We start from the raw sequence: 19,932 nt of genomic DNA, 5'->3' as shown, positions 1-19,932 counted from the left end.
AAGCCTAAAAAAAGGACAACCAGCTTTTGCACACATGCAGATGATCATGACATGCAGCTCACATCCCCATAAACTATAAACTGCACTGTTGTAATGATCTGATGCATATTGATGTATAGTGACAATAGTTTCCTTATTCTGAGTGGCCGGGTTGGACGTGCTCCTCTGAGCTCCTCCTCTGGTTTCTGTTAAAGCATGAATGAAACTTTAGGAGGATGATTTCTGAGATATTTCCTGTACCAAAGGCAAAAATCCTCACTGAAACCACATTTTCAAGAAGAGTATTATTGCCACATTGGCAGTATATATTCAGCTGATTTAGTTTTGTTGTGCAAAAAAGGTTACTAAAACAATTTTTTTAAAAGCTGCATTTATTGATTTTCACATATCTATGCAGGCTGTTTCCACAACACTGCTATATCATCACCTTAGCTGTTAACATGTTAGCAAACGGTTGCTTATTTGCACGTCCTGCAGACACATTAGCATTAGCTTTCTCTTGGACTTCCACAGTGTATGTGGTCACCTGATGAATAGACGTCCAATGCTCTCTCTTCTTTTGGAATCGACCAACTCCTGAGAGAAACTTCTCTCTCCGTAGCTGCTAAAAGCTGCACAATGTTCTCTCTAGCTAATCGCTACCAGCTAACTGCTAACGTGCTGCTAAAAACAGCAGTGTGCTGCGCCTTTAAACGAAGCTGATGAGAGCGGTGAGAATGAACCAAATAAAACAGCTGAGCTAGCTGCTACAGCAGTGGCACGCTTCACCTGTTGTACCTGGGTGTGTTACCTGCACATGTCGCCGTACAGCTGCATATATCTTGATTTGAGAACTGTTTACAAGCTAAATCATCACAGTGTATGTGTGTCAGTCAATATCCTGTTCCTATCTGTGCAGAGCTAGCTGCAGAAATCTGGACATCACTTTTGATAATAATCTTAATTTCAGTCAGCAGGTTAAGATAATTCTCCAGTCTTGTTTTATCCAGTTAGGCAGAAACTCTCATTCATGCCTTCATCACATCCCATCTGGACTACTGTAACTCACTCTGCTCATGCTTAAGCAAACACAACCTTTCCAGACTCCAGTTAATTCAAAACGCTGCTGCCACACTCCTCACTAATTCTAACAAGGGAGTAAATATAACCCCAATCTTAGCTTCATTACACTGACTACCTGTGTGTTTTAAAAATCGGTTTTAAGATTTTAATCATCACTTTTAAGGCCTGGATGGGACCGGTTCCTGAGTATATCAGTGAGTGTTTAATCACATAGGAGCCTAAGTGCAGCCTGAGATCCTCTGCTGGGTCTCGTTAAGACACTCCAGGATCTAGATTGAAAACCAAGAGCAGGTCTTTGCTCTCAGGGCCTCATTTTTGTCTTCTTTTAAATCTAAAATGTGTTAAAAATGTGCTCTTACTTAATTTCTTGCTGTGTGCATATAGTAATCAACTCTATTTTTTTATTATTTCAATATCATATACGTTATTCTGCTTTTATGTTCCTCTATAATGCTTTAATTTATTGTCATTCTAATTGTTTTGGTCTTTATTTTGCTGTTGTGAAGCTCCTTTTAAATATGTTTTAAAAGGTGCTACACAAATAAAATGCATTATTATTATTATTATTATTATTATTATTATTATTATTATTAGGACTGCTTCTCATAAAGGACATACATTTACTACATTACTGAACAACCTGTCTACATTTTTCATTTGGTCCATGTTACACACCAGCCTACCACAGTAGTTTTATTCCTCTACTGTAAATTCTGCTCTATTTTATGTCTTATTTCTGAAATTCTCTGATTCTCATTATTCATTTACTCGGGGGATTTTCATTTATGCTGCATGAGCATTGTGGGAGGAGGCTGACAGCAGGGATGTCATTGCCAACGACTGCTTCACTGTAACTGTTGAGATTATGACAAATAAAGAACTTGAACTTGAACTAGAGCTGAGAGGAACTGCAGCATTGGTGAGGACTTTGTGTGGGTTTGTCATTGCACAGTTATCTGCGTGATCCTCTGTTAACATGGAAATATTGATTAGTGCAGCTTTAGAGGAAGAGAACAAGGAGCATATTCAATACATCTGTCTGCATACTAACTTTGTGCTGCAAGACAGATATGATGACAGGTCAGATTGCTGTTATGGCTTTCACAGTAAAGGGACTTTGAAGCCTGTTCAAACATGAATGAAATCGGAAGCACATTTACAGTGAAGCGCATGTCCAAAAATCAGATATGAAAGCATGAAATCATTTCAGTACAAACTCAAATTTGTTAGCTCTACTGAGAAAAGGAAACATGCATTTATTTCAGACTTAAAGCCAACGAAGCCAAAGTTCAAGTTTGCAAAAGAAGGGGCATTTTTATTATAGTTAAATGCTCAAAAATGGGAAAACGGAGCGCTGCCCAGTTCAAACCAGCTGGAGGAAAACACGAATGCAGTCTGTGTTCATGTTGGACCCCACTGCTCACAGTTAGAAGTCAATTAAGAAAATGTGTTCTCAGGGTCTTTAATGGGAGGACTTACAGTAGCATAGCCCACATCTTAGCTGACACGCACACATCTTTAAATGTGACCTTTTAGTTTTCCAGACAGCCAGCCTCTAAATCCTAAAACAACCCTCTGACTCCAGCTTGTTTGATGCCCCCCCACCCCCCACCCCTCCGCAGAGCACCTGGAAGGAAAACAAATGATTTCCTTCCCAGTTTTAATCATGCATGTGTCAAACTCGGAGTTCAGGCGATTCTTCCACTTCATTGCTCTAATGAAAGATGAATTATTGGTGTAGTCGCGTTAAACAGCCATCCATATCACCTGAGTCTCACAACAGAAAAACAAGTGATGTCTCTGGTACCTGGAGAGTGATGAATGCGGGCCAGAATGAATGGTTTCATGCCAGAACAAGATGTGCTCTCTGTTTGAGAAAGTGATGCCTCATCCAAAAACGGCTTCTCTAACGAAGGGAAAACCTTTAAGGCACCTCAGCTGTTTCACAGCCGCTGCCAACAGAATTACTGAACGATGAATTTCTGGAAACTTCGTTCCCGTCATATAATGACACATCGTTACTTGTCTCTTTCTATTATATTTGATATTATATGTAGGAAATTTGGCCAATTTAAATGATATTCAGGAGAGCCGTGAGAGCTTTGCCGTGATACCACAAGCTTATTTTCCTACAATTAAACAACCACTGATAAAACAAGGGAAACTAATTACTGAGAGGGAACAAAGGGAAACAGGAACAGTGTACGGCAACGCTGAGAATACTACCAGGAACGGTCTCTTTGTCCCAGCAGTCTTTAATGAATATCCCCACAGCGGCCCATAAATAAAGATGCTTACAAATGTCTTCTGGGGATGTGTGGTTGGCGCACTTATTTATTCCGAGAGGCAATTGCATCTCTCCTGATACCTTCCTTACTGCCATCGGCAAAGTATGCAGGGAAGTGTGCAGAGGTAAACAAGGACAGCTCAAAGTCTTTGCATATGTCCCACTTCTGTGTGCCCGGGTGAATCTGTTGTGAAGGTGACGCTCGGTGGAGCTACGTGTTCAGACTTTCAACCGAAGGGCCGCTTCACAAATTCCACATCGCAGGCCACACAAATTTCTCAATCACTGACATGCAGGTATTATTTTCATTAATAAAGAAACGGGCTTCATATTCACTCTGAATGGTCATTTCATTACCACCCTGTGATGGTTTGAATAGCGAGACAAATTTGAAATCTCGACAGCTATTCAGGGGCTGGAACCAGGGGAAATGAAAGGGAAATAATGGGCTGGTTTTGCAAAACGTCTCTGTTTTTACCAGAAAAAAACAGCCGACACGACGGCCCTCTGAAGTACATCGCTGCTGTAGAACAACAGATTACTTTAAGGTCCAGAATGATGGATTTACTATAGCTATTTGGAAAAAATGAAAACCGACTCTATTCACTCAAGAGATAAAAAAAAATAAACAGAGCAGAGCTTAAATAACTTAGAAAACCAATTACCTGGGTAAGAGAAGAACATTTTTTCCTAAAACCAGTAAAAACACTATCAAACGTTAGCACGTTTAGCTGGACTGCAGGGCGTATCAACTGTCCCCTGCTAATTACTTCCTCTGCTTCGGCGACTCTGACTGTGGTCCTCTAGTTTTCAGATTTCATTTCATCCTGGCTCTGTGTTTTGCTGCTTTCCCAGCGTTAAATCGAGCCTGTTATTTTGTTCTCCTCACAGAGCCAGGCCTTGGCCCACTACAAGGGGACCAAACATGCCAAGAAGCTAAAAGCCCTGGACGCACCGAAGAGTAAGCTCAAAGGCTCAGCGGCCACCAAGGAAACCGCCAACCAAGATATCGCCAAGGGCATCAACACCTCGCAGGTTCCCAACGGCACCGACAGGAAAGGTTTGTGTTTTCCTGCCTGCTGCACATTCCCCAGCACATGTTCTTTGTTGTTGTCTTCCTGGAGCGGCTGCTCTTCTGGGGGGGGTGAATGTTGGACCCAGCAAACGCACATTTTTGGAGTTTTGCTGCACACAACATGCAATCACTCTATGTGTTGGACGGACTCACTGTTGATTATATCAAGCCTGTGCTGGCTGGTCTGCCGATGGCTGACTGCCGACGAGTGCTCGTATATTGAATTTGTAGAGGTGGGAGATCTCTGCAGGACACACGGCACAGTCAGACATAAGAGGGATGAAGCAGGGCCTTGTGTGCTTCAAACAAAGTGCTCACTGGATCATCAAGGTCGCGTTCATGCAGACAGCAGCACCGTTTGAAAAAAGAAACATGGCCCCTCCATTCATTCGAATGGGACCACTCTGTCGGTGCAGAGCTGTCCTGCAGAAAAGTTCAACCTAGATCAGCTTTTACCGCAACGCAGCATAACGTCATCCGGCAAAGATGTTGGGAAGCTGTGTGAATCATAAATAAAATCAGGATTCAATCATTTGCAGACAAACTGTGTTTACCAACAACAGCTTGATGAAGTGTCCCTGAGCTCATGCAGCAACATCCTTCATCCAATCATGTGTTCACAAAGCGGTGAACCTCGCTCCAGCCTCACTTGTGAACGACTGAGCCTTTCCAGGATGCCCCTTTCATGATGCTCTCACCTGTTACCAACGAGCTCGTTTACCTGTGGAATGATCCAAACAATCAGATTCAGGATAAGCAGATATTTACAGAAATCAATGAAGCTCAAACATTAAATATATTGTCTTTGTGCTGTTTTCAGTTGAGTGTGCGTCGGATTATCAAGGTATCACTTTCTAATGTATTTTTGCTTTTTACAGTCAGGTTAGTACGTACAAGCACACAGTCCTGGTGAATCTGTAACAGCGTATTTCTGCTGCTTACCTCACAATCAATTATTTCACAGGTGAAATAATTCACAGTGTGATAACTTTCCAGAGTCGTAAAATCCTGTCTCAAAGTATAATAATTGTAAGCCTTCAGAGGCATTAAGCTGTTACTCCTGGATCATATTTCATTGTCTGGTACCTGAAGCAACCACAACACATCCACACGTGCACTTTTAATGCACAGCTGTTTCCAGTCTGAATGCCACTAAAGCGACTTTAACTCCCTTTCTGACTGCGGCATTTAGGGGGATTAAACTTTCACGAAGAGGTGGAAACTCCTGCAACACTTGTAGCATAAAGAATAACTTTTTTGTGAGGAAGCCACGCGGCCTTCATCGGGGTCATCGTACAATGCACCATGATAACCAAGGTCATAACTGGAAACTCATTCTTTATCCTGCCGTTGAGTTTTTACCTGTGAATGCACCTTGAAAGTCCTCCTCTGCATTGAGAGAGAAGTTTAATTTTCTCTCAAACTCTCTTCTCTCTGCGCCACGATCTGCATTTGTACAACTCATTGTACAAAGGACACAGCCACACAAAAGCCACAGAGTTCTTGGAGCGCGATCAGGGAGGCAGTTCGATGCAGCCTGCAGAGGCTTTGACGGCAGGCTTTTCATCCTGCCTTTAAGTTCGGCCATTCACAACAGCCGTAAACTCTTCCACTGTTGGAAGACATGTTGTTGTACGGATTAGTTGAAATCATGCTAAATTCCTCAATTTGATGGCAGTTTGTGAAAGCATTGCAACTTATATAACCATGCGCTGCAGACCTCATGCCTCCTATATTGAATTTGTACTTTGCATTTGCCAATTATCCCACTTTTAATTACATTTTTTCCGGTGCACATTGTCGTGCGCTGAGTTAATATTCATCTCGCGGCAGCCAGGTGGCTGCTTAAATCCGGTTATCTCTGCCAGGTGTCTGCCAAACAAGGTTCTTACTCTCGATGGAAGTTCCTGCTTTAAAACATGTTGGAAAAGTAAATAAAAAGCAACTGCAACTTTCGGCGCCTGACAGGAACCAGATGCAGGTTATTTTAAATGATTTTATCTGCTGTGTCTCATTTTGGCTCTGCGGAGAATAACGTCTTTGGCAACTGAAAGCTCTGCTGAGGAGCCCTGCCCTCTCCGTCTCCTCCACTGTAATATTCTTTAAGCCGCCTGTTATTATGTCATGAAATTGGCCCAATGAAAGTCTTCCCCTTTAACTGTAACAATAGAGGTTTTTTAAAGGAATTGGAAACACATTGAGCCGTCGCGCTCTGGGATTCATTTCACCTCTGCCCACGTCTTCTTCCAATGTTCCACAAGTACTTAAATCAGGAGCACATTTCTGGAGCTCATCACATACCGTGACGTATTTGTGAGTGTGACCTATTCACGCCTGAAGTTTAAAGGTAGCTTGAAGTGAAATCCGCAACCAGGTATCATGTCTAAGAGGATACAGGTTTGAAGATTTTGGCTCATAAATGCTACAAATATTAATAATATTCGTATGAGTTCAAAAGTAGAGGAGAAAACAATATTAATTAAGTACTTAATTCTATATATTTATCCTCACTGAGGCCATATGTTAGACTTTATGTCACTTTAAGAGCTTTACACCTGGCAGCAGTCTGTCTCGCATCCCACAGAGCTGCTAAGCTGCTACACAAATGTCAAACCATTAAGTGGAGCAATTTGCACTCAAACTGCCCCTGAGCTAATCCACGCGGCAGTTTGTCGACATTTACCGGAAGAGAGCTTTCAGGTGACGTACCTGAGGCAAACTCTGGCTGCCACCTCGGAGGTCTGAAGCAACAGGAGTGAAAAGTGTAACGACAGTCAGATCAGTCTTTGAATGGAGCTTTACAACCACAGATCTGAGCTCAAAATCGAGGTAGATTTTTGTTAATGGAGTCATGCACTCTGAGTTATTTTATATCTTGTGTAGATATTTAATGCGCTGAGCCTGTGTTCACTCTGTCTGCAGCTGCTGGGGCCTTAATTTTTCACTTACCTTTACATCATGTGAACTGTGGGACGTTCATGTGCCGTGGGAACCTTGACCATCCAAGGCTCATTGATTCACCCAACAGATTTTCAATGAAAGGATGAAAGAAGCTTCATAATATCCTTTTGTTGACGATCATGTTGACTAATATTCTATTAATTAATAATTTAGAAAGAGATGGAGCGCAGTCCAGGACTATTTTTATCATCAATAAAATAAGGAAATGTGATGAAAATATCTGATATTTTTTGTTTCCTTACAATTTGTTTAAGGGGCAACACCTCAATTGCACACTTAAAATTAATACATCTGGATACTGTAATACTACTAAATGTACTAGAAGCTAATAGTTTCTGTCCCAAGCGTGTCTTGCTAACACAATAAATGTGTGGAGACCCAAAGTGTTCAGTATTAGATGATTAAATGAACCATTATAAAATACATTAAAGATACGGACAAAAATATAGAACCATAAAATGGTGAAATAATCAAATAAATGTTTAAAATTCAGATTCAAATCTTTTCATTATTATGAAATCTTTAATCATTAACTGTTTATTTTACAATATTAAAGCCACTTAAAGAGAAAATTAAAGGACAGTGGGTGTTAAAGACTTTTTGGCTTTGAGTTGTTAAATTTTGGTGTTTGTATTCATGTTGTTATACATATTCCCCTGCAGTACTCATTTATAACTTGAGGACTAAACAGTAAAAATGTGTTCGGACGTCGGCTTCCTCCCACTCTACCTGCACCGAGGCATCCATCTGTTATGGACGTTGCCCGACATTTACAAAACATACAAACATGCAAAACTGTAAACACATTATACACAGGCAAAGACCTCAGAGACCTTCAATAACAAGCCATCATAACCGAACAGACAAATGGCTATTAATCATTTCAGTGCCTTAAAAAAAAAAAAAAAAGCAGCAGCACATTTCTACACCATCTCTCTATCATATCTACGGTGTGCGGGGGCGGCAGTTTGTCAAAAGTGGCACCGGGTAATGAATATTAATGTGCTCAGATGTCAGAAGAATTAATTGTCGAGGCGGGTAAATGCTGCATTATCTGCAAGGCTGAAGTATTTGACGGTATATCAGTGGCACCAAACTCACTCTAATGAAAAGCTGAGTTCGGGGAAGAGTAATGGCCGCAGTGAGAGTAGGCAGAAACAACAGGGTGGCACAGCGCTGTTTGCTTTTGCAGAGTGGGCTTTCAATGGGTTTGTTTTTCTTCACAATTACCAGCAGAAAAACAAAATACTTGGTGAGTAATAATTCTATTCCAAAGCACAACACACCCAGTGCTGAGAGCAACGTCAGGTAGGTGCTTATTTTTGCTTCAGAAATGCACCTGATTGGTTATTTAAGAGCTGCTGCCGGGGCTCTAATTACTGCATTAATAATGAGCGTTTGTTATTCTGTACGAATACACTGAAATATGCCAAGAAAAATGTAAGTTTCCCTGCTGCCTTAAATGTGTGACTCAACTGAACTAACTAACTGTGAGTGGAAAAAAAAAAAGGTATTAAGTTTAATCGACAGCTGTTTGAGCTGCGCTGACACGTGTGACGGATCTGTTTTCCATTTGCGCTGAAGAGTCATCGCCTCAGCTGCGACGGAGACCTGAGCGCTGAGGCCACATCGCGGGAGACTTTGCCCAAAGACAACTTGTCAGGCCGCTCCGTGACCTTGTTAAATTAGATGTGTGCGATACATTCATCATGGTTAGCACTGTTTTCATTATGATTGGAGAAAACATGACTCAGCTAAATATGTATGAAACCACTCACAGCAAGTTTCCATCATGCCAGAAGCAGAGAAAGAGGGGTGTGTGGAGAGATTTAATGCATAAACAGTGTCTATTACGTCTATTATGCTCGATATCTTTCTTCAGAAACTTGAAATAGTGCACCATTGATTGAGCATTGCACTCCTGCTGCACTGTCGCACTCATGATGGACAGTTTTAAGAAGGGGACTGAAATCGATGCAGCAGAACCAGAGATATCATCTCATTTATTCCATGCATTCTTCCTCCTCGTTAAAACCTGGTGCCCATATTACCCACAATGCAACCTGACTGCCAACAGTTCGGTCTGAGATTACTCCAACAATTACGTCCTAGGCTGCGCACACACACAGAAATGACAGCAGATCTTTTTTAACTGAACTGAGACGAAGGAAGCGAAGCGGCAGAGGTCAGAAATGTGCTGATACCGTTAACCTGTGACGCACACAACTAAAGTAGCTAGTTTTTATCTGAACACAGAGAGACGCTAATGTAGCCTCGAGCTGCGAGTCTCAAGATGAGGATGAGGAGGATGAGGAGTGGGCTACGTGAGCAGCTCCCTCTGGAGCCACGAAAGGTTTTGGATGCAGCTTCTGTCACACAGAGATCCTTAAGGCCTGGAAACAGACGGCGATGTGTAAAATCGTTGAAACCCCCCTTTAATTTACAGAGTTTAGTGAACTCATTTCATGTCAAAATACTTGAACGCACATTTATACATTCTGAAAATGAAAATGCTGGAATTAATTAAAACCTACTTACATGAAGCTAATGATCGCTTCATTAAACGCCTGCATGACGTTTGACGGGGTCGCCATCATGTTTTCCAGATTTTCTCTCATATTATCTTCGGGAAATCACCATAACAACAAAGCAAAAAACAAACTGCTTGGCTGAAACAAGGTCTTACACAATGCAGTGGAAGGAATAATTTGTGAAATGAAACAGCTCTTTGAGATTTGATGATTCCGCCTGCTCAGGGTGGTTTAAGTTGAAGTGGACACAACATTAAGTGCATCATGGAGGAATAATGAGGCTGTCTGAAAGCGTGTAATAACAGGGCAGCTTTCGTGGAATACGCCGAGCGTCCGCGTTTTCACTTCTTTGTTGAACTGGTGTGTGCTCTGAGGTGGACGGACAGCTGGACGCAGCCAGATAGTATAGATTAGCCGGATGACTCAGCGGCCGCCTGTCAAGTTTGTGTGTGTGCATTTGTGTGTCGTCGCAGCAGCGCCGGAGAGTCGAGCGAGAGCGAAAAAGGCGGGAGGAAGAGGGAGGGAGGGAAATGCCCACAGCACAGCCCGCCATCTCTCAGTTCCAGTCCAGTGCCTGAGGAAATGTACCCTGATATTAGCTATTAAAGAGCAGATTGTCAGGGGAGCCATGCCAGCACTGACAGCAGCTGTACAATGGAGCAGGCAGGAGGCTAGCTAAGACTTTTTGCCCCCCCCTCCCGACAGTCTTCTTCCTCAGGTCCCCATCAGCTGCCCGCCGCCCCCCTCCGCCCTCCCGCGCCACCCCCCCAAAAAAACACCTTTTTGCCCAAGTCTGTGTACATACGCGGTGGGTTGGAAAAAGCCCTTACACACAGACGTGAGAGACAGCAGCAAACCCGATGAGTGTGTGGTTAGATTGGCTGCATACCTGCGCCGTGCCGCAAATGTTCTCATTTGTGGGGATTCTGGACGGCGACGTGAAACCGCAGAAACTTCCCAACAGAAATTAGGAGCGGATCATTTGCTTTCGAATGAAACTGGAAAGAAATAAATCAGTGTGAATTCAAATCAATGACTCCTGCTGCCGTTAAATATCTGGGATCGCTTTTTTCTCTTCAAAAAAAAAAAAGAAGAAGACCATTGCAGGCGGCGACGCACACTTATTTGTGAATGCAAATTTTTCACCTTATCAATCTTTTATTGTAGGAATATTCAACCGTGACTCTTTTCTCATTTGTTCGCTTTGAATGCTGACAAGGGGGGAGGAAAAAAAAACCTGAGACGCAGAATGAAATTTGACAGAACTCAAGAGCCACGAGGGATTTCTGTCCTTTAAGTTGTGACAGCATATAATAAGGGCCAATCATTTTAATTAAAGAGCTTAATCCAGCTTCATTGAGAAAGGTAATCAGATCTCTGGGGAGTCTTGTGATTGCCTGAAAGCCTAAGTGGAGTGGAAGGATTTCGGAGGAGCATTTCTCCTCTATCGCCGAAGCAAATCTCAGGGGAGAGTCAGGAGGGGCTGAGGTACAAATGGAGGAAAGAAAGGAGGCGGTGTCCTGTCTCCAAGGGTCGCAGCGCCTGTCCTGATCTTCCCTTCTCTTGAGTCTCCTCGTCTTTGTTGCCTCCATCACTCCCACCCTCTCAGTTTCTCTCTCTTTAATTGTGTCCCCTACTCGATTACTCTCTTTTAATGTTATCTCTTCCCTCTCACCTTCTCGCGTCCCTCCCCTCGCCTCCCCTGCACCCCTTGTCTTTCTCTCTCCTTATTTCGCATGCTTGATTTGTTGTTTTGCCTTAAAGTTTGCTTACGTTTCCAGTTTAACTTTCATTTAACTTTTCTTTTCCTCCAGCTCCACCTTTCTCTGTCTTCCAAATCTATCCCCTTTTGTTCTTGTTTCTCATCCTCCCCTTTCTTTTACCTGGCCTCAATCTCTCTATCTCTTTCTTTCTCTCCCTCCTCCTACTTTGCTGTCGTGCCCCGCTCACCCATACCAACTTTAGATTGATCACAGTCATTACCTCCATTAATGAGAGGGGATTGAGTTCTTAACTGGGCCTCGCAGAGCCAGTTAGGTCACACTGACTGGGGATATGGATTACTAGAGGCTTCCCGGAGTGCACGGCGTCCTAGGCCAGCCAAAGTACACTTTAATCACCTGCCCTTCCAACAGCAAATGGGTCTTTAATGGCACCGTGGTAGATGGGTTCACCCCAACACAAGGGCAAATACATGCATGACTTAACATGGGATGGCCTCACCAACCGGGCTTTGTAATACAGACAGACAAAGACAAAACCTTTCTTGTTTTTAATGATTATTACTCAGTTTCTTCACACTTCTTCACACATCAGCTGTGACTTGCGCGGCCTTTACTGTTCATAGGATTAAAGGAATGCTTTGTAATTTTGGGAAATTTGCTTGTTTGCCTGCTTAGACATCACCAGGAGCTTGTCCAAGTCATCAAGCAGCATTTTAGTACCTTTATTGTAGTTAATTTTTCATTTTTTTTGCATTTGAATGTCGTTTGGGAAAAAAAAACAAGCGTAGACAACAAATTTACAGGGTAATTTCCTTTACAGTTACAATTACAATTACCAAGTAGCTTGGTATCAGTTTGATCTTTTTTAGCTTCCTGACATGTTTAGCTGTTTCTAAAGTGTCTTCTAACAGCTCAACAGCTTTGTTTACATGTCATTCAAAAGAATAGTTTGACATTTTGGGGAATAAAGTTATTCCCTTTATTGCTAAAAGTCAGATGAGAACATTGAACATTACTCTTATGTCCATAGTCCATGACAATATATGCTATATATGTGGTAAACAGTAGAGGACCCAGAATAGATCCCTGGGGTACTCCTTTGTTGCCCACCAAGAAGGGTAACTTCACCTCTTCTACTACTGTTGCTTGAGTTCTATTAGTTAAATCATTTTGGAAGCAGTTACAAGCAATCTCATCTAGACCAAGTGATATTTATCTACTAAGTAAAACTGAGTGGTTGACAATACCAAAGACCTTGGATAGGTCAGTGAAGAGGGTTGCACATTTTTACCTTTTGTCTGTACAGTTCATTTATGACTAGAGAGGCTGCAGATTGTACTGTGGCCAGGTTTGAACCCAGATTGATGTCAGAGACTGTTATTCACTGATAGGAAAGTGCATAATAGCTGATTTACAAATGATTCAATGCACCTGTGCCAAACAGGAAAGTTTAGAGATTGGAGAGTGCAGCTTTCCAAACATTCAACAAATGGCTGTAAAAAGTGATAGATTAAAGATGTGAGATACTGCTTTTGCAATCATGGCTCCATCTCTTTACTGAATTCATAAAGATGAAATTGATATTGATCTTCACACTCCAGGTATCACAACAAACAAGCAGGCTGCCAAAATGTTGAGGCATCCTTTAATAATAGCACCCGGAGCATTTTACTCTCCCCAACTGTTGACTGAATATATCGCAGTTCGTGAAAGCTGTTGTATTTGCTGTTCAAAGCACTGGGTCAGCTTGGAGTCAGTCTTTGCCAAAGAAATATTCTCTTGGTGAGAAAATGATGCTGATTATCCTTCCCAGCTGTTGATAAATGAAAGAGGGAAATGAGAGGCATTTCCAAACAGAAACGAAACGACAATTCACAGGCGAATCTCGCTGGCTCACACAAACACCAAAGCTTTACTCGCACTTTTCCTGGAGCCACGCTCAGTCTGGTGACCGTGCCATTGAAAAGCTGCCCAGAGAAGCAGGTGTGATGGCAGCTTTTTGGTCGCTGGTGAGCACGGTGAGAGCGAGTGAGTTAATCGCTGTGATTTCAGGTTGTTTTGAAGCCTGGCACACCGGAGTGGACAGGGAGTAGGTGGTCGCTAATTGCAGGGAGCAAAGAGGTCGCTGCCGCTCTGCTCGTGGCGTGAACATTATTCATCAGGAGTGACAAGGTCAGACACTTCATAAATAGTTCACAGATTAATTATTGTTTTTGTGGTAATGACTTGTGCTCAATTGGACTTAGTAATCTAAAGGTCGTTCATAGTGGTAAAACCATTACGGTCAAAAATGATGACTGTCGACATAGATAAAGATTATTGCTTTAGAAAACATCTGTAATATGAATATGAATACAAAACTAAATATTTTAAGCCATCATAAGTAACAGTGCACATCTTCTTTGTTTAAATTCCGATTATTGTGATCTTGTTAAATCTTGGTCAAAGCATGGCAGCATGCAGTGACTGTATGGATTCAGGGAACCGGCTCGATTTTCTGGCTCTTTTCTGAAGCATATTCAGCCTCAACTCAAATTAAACAGAACATAAATTACACACAAGTAATAAGTGAAGTCGCTGGTCCCCTTTTCAGAGCTGAGTCCACAGACTTTAAATAAATGTTCCAGTCATGGTTTGAGTGTAACAGCCTGGAATAATGGCCTTTCCCTGCCAGATGTTCTTCTTTACATCAATCCACAGGCATCTGCAGCATCTCCCTGAACAACACACACAGATATACAGGTAGAGGTCAGTCAGTCCTACGTGTATCGCATATGAACGCTCAATCCTCAAGGGTAATCAATACGCTTTTGTTTAAGGTCACCTGGTCATGTGATGGACAGGTGCTGCCAGGTAGTCTGTAAATGGCACAAAAGTACTGCAGCAGCAACACGAACAGAGCGAGAAGACAAACATCACAGCAGCTGAGTGTGGTTTCTTCATCATGTGATCCAGTTTATAATCTCAAATTTACTTTGTGCATCTGATTAGTGCATCAGTCTTGAATTTCTACATGGTTTCCTTCATGGCTGCCTGTAAAAACAACATATCCTCATACCTAAATGACTGAACTGCCAATGGCTCCCAAAACCACATATATGACCATCCAAAAAACAAGATAGATGACCACTGGAGAGAAGCAGCAATGGGCATACTGGACCATCGTCATCACATGGTTAAAGTTGTGAAGCAGTTGCAGTTTGTTTAGGTTTAGACATGAAAACTACTTGGTTAGGTTTAGGTAAAGTCATGGTTTGCTTTAAAAGCGTTGCCGTGACAGACATTACCGACCTTAAGTACGTTATGTAAGTTGAAATAAGTCAGTGTTGACTTTCACGTGGGATAAAAACAGCGGTCTCCTGGTGAAAGTCCATCCACCCAACCTCCTCCATATGCAGACTTTCATGCTCTTCATACTACGCCATGTGACTTTCTCCTTTGGCCCCATCATAATTACTGTATCCACTAGAGGCTGATCATAATACTGCTTTTAACTTCCTCCTCCTGGCAATGACAAAATCTCATTGGATTCTCGTTGCTGAGGTCTGAGTATTTGTTGATTTTTGGGAAAATCACCCTTCCCTTTCTCTGTATTGGATAATAATGTCCTGGCTCTGTGCAATGTCAGACTTGCTCTGTTGTTAGAGATAAGCTGAGGAGCTCAGACGTCCAGAATGAACCGGGAGTACAATCGTTGAAAGGGCTGAGATGGTTCAGGCATCTGATTAGGATACCTCCTGGATGGCTCCCTGTGGAGCTACTCCAGACATGTCCAAGACCCCTGGGATGACCACTAGAGAGATTATGTAACCCATCTGGCAGGGGGGCTGCCTCAGGCTCTCGAAGGAAGAGCTGGAGGATGTGGTTAGCTTGCTTAGCCACTGAGGCCCAAACCTGAAAAAGCAGCAGAAAATGATTGGGTGGAGATGTCAACAAAGCAGAAGATTAAAGTCTGTGCAGCTGTGAGAGGTGGAGTCATAGGGTGGTGTCTGTTTTGGCTGTTGGTTGTAGTTTTGTTGCTGACTCAGAGCAGACATACGTGCTGCGCAAACATAGTCAAGACGCCAGTAAAATGAGTGTGGATCCAGACCAATACATCGATAGACTGATTGAACCTGACTTCAGATGTAAACTATTATAGCACAGGACATACTTCTCATAACTCTTTATTAGCCGAATATTAGAGGTCTTGTTCGTGCTTGTGGAAACGATGAACACCAGCTGGTTCCCCATTAGCATATTTTAATTTCACTCTCAAATACCACCAACGCTGTCAGGCTTATAGTTGCAGGACTGTGAGGGTCTACTTTGTTGCTGTCAATCCTGAAAAAATAAGGCATTTTACCATAAAGATCTGCATTCAGAGCATGCACCGAGTTTCATGAAAGTGCAGCAAAAATCATAGTTGGAGTCAGTCAACCATAAGAGGAGAGTATTAAAACACGTATAAACGTCTGAAACCCATTTCAAAGGTTAATGGATGGGACGCTCACAAACACTGAAATACTAAAAGAAAAACCCACATTGCATACATTTACATACATTTGAAGCATTTAGCTAAAGCTTTCATGCAGACGGCGAGCTGCTGTCCCTGGATGTCATCCTGAACCTGCACTTGAATAGACAGCTTTCACCAGAAGCTCTTTCTGTTTCATCTCATATTTATCTTAAAGGATGTCTGAACTTCCTCAGCCACGAGAAACACACCTGCTGCTCCAACCTCTGATGCAGAAATGAACGCGGTGGCGATGTAACGTGGAGCAGTTTTGCGGCGCCAACCGCCGACACCTCTGCTGGGATAAATAAGAACCATACATAATGGCCCACAAAAATAGCATGACATAATTCACTATTGATTTGCTCTCCTGGCTGGCTGATCTTCATTCTGTGACACTGGAGTGCGGAGAACTCCGAGGCATTGGCATCGATCAGGCGGTGCTGCTAAGGCAAAATTTCATTTTCGTGAACGTGGCAGCGGTCTGCTGTATTCCATACACTGACATGTGCTGTTGTTTTATGAGTCAAATATATTGATCCGCTGCTGTCTTTATCCCTAAAAGTATCAGACGTTTCTGTCAGAACACAGCAGCTTTTTGTATAAATGTTAGTGAGATCTTACGCACTGACAGTAAATTAAGGCTGTGATCATTTTGCAGAGCTGTATATCCCAATAATATAGATTTCATTTCATAATTGCATACACGCCATGGCATATAATCAATTGTCTCCTGAATGACTCATCTCAAGAGCTCCAAATGGCAGTTTTTTCTTTTAATTATCATAAATATAAATCAGAATTACTTGTCTGGTCCAGAGAGTGAAGTCTGATTCCAGTTTGGACTGGTCCACTGCTTGTTTTCTTGTGTTAGTCTACCTTTTGTGACATTTGACTTGCTTTAGTGTGTACTGCATAAACCTGTGTATGGCGTGGTCATTCATTTTTAATTCATCTGAGTAGAATTTGTTGAGCATAAATATTCCTGTCAGCTTAAGATCTCCTATCAATAGATTCAGAGCCTGAAAAATGACCAAGAGTTGAAGAGAAAATCTGTTTAGATAGAAAAATGACCGAAAATAGAAAATTTTGTCAGTCTAAATCCCTCAGAGGTCATACGTTTAATGAGTTGCATTCCATTAAATTCATAATTTACAACCCCGCATATCATCGCCATGTGTTTTATCATGAAAAAGGCAGCAGCGTGTGCTATGTGTCTATTAAAAGAAAAGGCAGATATTAATACATTTTGTTCTGCGGGGGTGTTTCTCTGAGAGCCTTGCTGCTCGCTGCAGCGGACGGGGCTAATTGCTGGTGTTTGAGTGATGTTTGTAACTCATTTCTGTTGCGTTCTATGTGACTTGCAGCGTTTCTGTGCTTTGTTTTCTCACTCTGCAGCATATCAATTTCTTATCAAAGAAACGTTTAATGTGTTAACTCATTTATATGTTCTGATCTTCTTCACTTGCTCTCAAGCTCTTTGAAACAGGTTTTGACAATGGCTTGAAGTAAAATGTTCACTCATGCACACACCAACCAATATCTAAGTTTATCTCAATCCAACTCACAAAAAATCCTTTTGTTGCTGCACTCAGATTCAACTGTGGTAATACTTGTGTATATACACTGCTTCATATTTTGGATGTTAAAATTTGTGTGTTAATATTTGATCTTATATCTTTAAATGAAACGAACAAAATAGGAATGATTTTCTGAAGTCTGATCATGTTCAGCCACCTGTTGGTTGAAATTCATGAATAAAACATCTTTGTCGCTAAATGATGGATGGAGCCACACGATGCCAAACAGATCATCTATTTTCTCTCTGCAGATGTCGTTCCTGGAGCGTCACCCCTACCGCTGTCCCCCGTGCTCAGACTGGCACAACCCTTGACATCTTTGATGACCCTTACGCTGCCAACGCCGCCACCTGCGGCCTCGCCGATAGTCCCGAGCGCCACGGCGGCCACGGCCCCAGAGACTACCTCAGCCACTGGAGGGGACGAGAGACCGTCGGAGCTCGGCTCACCCACACAGACCCCAGACCTGGAGCCCGAGGCCGAACCCGAGACGGAGACCGACACGGAAACAGAGGAGGAGAAAGCTCGCCGTCTTCTGTACTGCTCGCTGTGCAAAGTGGCGGTCAACTCGGCGTCGCAGCTGGAGGCTCACAACAGCGGTAAGAGACATGTGCTGACGCTTCCTGCAAACGCAAACCTCAGCGGAGTGTTTGTGGTAATTAGGACGGAGGTATCTGCACAGAAGATGTTCCAACGCATGTCAAACTCCACAACTTTAGCGTGATTGCTCCATTTCAAGTCCTGTGAGTTCCATGAAAAACACGCACCGGCGTCAGTGTTCAAGTCCTTTTCTTGTTCAGTTCAGTCGATGCTTTTTGTGAAGAAGGTTGTTATCTGCTGGGTTTCTCCACAATCATCCTGCATCAGCGTTGAAGTGTTCTTTGTCATCTTTCTTGACTTGTATTGGCTGTCTCCAACAATAATTGTCAGGTGTAACAAAAAAAAAACCACTTCATTTCTTTGGGGGGCGGGGGGGGGGGTGTCAGTGGTTTCTATAGCAACCTTGTATCCAAGTTTGATCAGGTATGGTGAGACATCCCTGCTTTTGTAAAAACAAAGATTGTATTCTCAATCGCTTCGTCAGACTAATTTCTGGCAGGTGTGCAGTGATGAAAGGGCGCTGAGTCATGCACAGGAACATCCCACTGCTTTTGCTCTCCAATATGAGTTTTTTAGATATAATTAACATTTCATTGAAAGTTTGAACGAGAGAGCCAGTCAAATGGAAATCTGTCAACAGGGCCAACACCCATACTAGAAAAAAAAGCCGCTGACGTCTTCCAGCGCTGCAGTCGTGGCTGCATTACAGACAGCCGGGCGGTGAAAGGGTCCCATGTGAACTCACTCTCATCAGGCTTGTTCAGCAGAGAGTGTGTGAGCCTTTCATAGCCAGACCGTTCTTGATAAGTGTTTGGAAATCTTGTCCTCCAGTGTCTTGACAGGATCCTTTCGTAATTGCCGAAATATTCCATTTCCTTTCAAAGAAGGAAAAGTCGGTGTTTGGCTTCAGTGGTTGAGTCCAAGACCTGCAGGTTTGCAGAGGCTTAGAGTTGCTTCTTTAGCTTTTAATATACACATGTGGAAAATAACAAGCTGGATATAAGTTAATCCTAAAGTTCTGGACATGTCCAAAGTGCTTTTAGAGTTTGTAGAAGAGAGCGGTTCCCATTCAGAGAAGGAGATGAGGTGGCCGAAGACATTTAATTTAGATTATATAAACAGCAAGGTTAGGACTTGTTTTTTGTGGCTTGAGTTAGAAATCCAGAGGCATTTTAGGTTCAAGTCAACAGTTGAGGGCAAATATGTAACTTTGCATGACCTTAGCAGAGTTCTCCACTTTGATCAGGCATGTTTTGGGAAAATTTACAAGTCGACCTTTTCACACCGGCCCCCATATTACCCAGATCAGAAAGCAGTTAACGGACGCGACCCTCTGATCTCCCCGTTCCTTCAGGCAGGAGTGAAGTTCACGAACTGACCGCGCTGCTTCCTGTTCGAACCTGCAGGTACGAAGCACAAGACGATGCTCGAGGCCAGGACCGGCGTGGGCTCCATCAAGTCTTTCCCCCGGCCGGGAGTCAAAAGCAAACTGGCTGCATCCACCAAATCATCGACAGGCCTGCAGAACAAAACGTTTTACTGTGAGACGTGTGACGTGCACGTCAACTCAGAGACTCAGCTAAAACAGGTGAGAGGACAGAAAACTGAATAAAAAAT

At 42.7% G+C, this 19,932-nt stretch overlaps 1 protein-coding gene across 1 annotated transcript in view; it reads left to right on the top strand.

Moving 5' to 3' along the window:
• Positions 1–19,932, top strand: part of znf385d (zinc finger protein 385D) — a 71,304-nt gene that overhangs the window by 43,392 nt on the left and 7,980 nt on the right. The window contains exons 4-6 of the mRNA XM_070966278.1: positions 4,241–4,409; positions 17,967–18,314; positions 19,722–19,903. Of these exons, the coding sequence (XP_070822379.1) occupies positions 4,241–4,409; positions 17,967–18,314; positions 19,722–19,903 (699 nt within the window). The remainder of the gene's footprint in view (positions 1–4,240; positions 4,410–17,966; positions 18,315–19,721; positions 19,904–19,932) is intronic.

Source organism: Chaetodon trifascialis, chromosome 7, assembly GCF_039877785.1.
Source record: "Chaetodon trifascialis isolate fChaTrf1 chromosome 7, fChaTrf1.hap1, whole genome shotgun sequence".
Taxonomy (NCBI): Eukaryota; Metazoa; Chordata; class Actinopteri; order Chaetodontiformes; family Chaetodontidae; genus Chaetodon; species Chaetodon trifascialis.
This window is presented reverse-complemented; position numbering and strand designations above follow the sequence as displayed.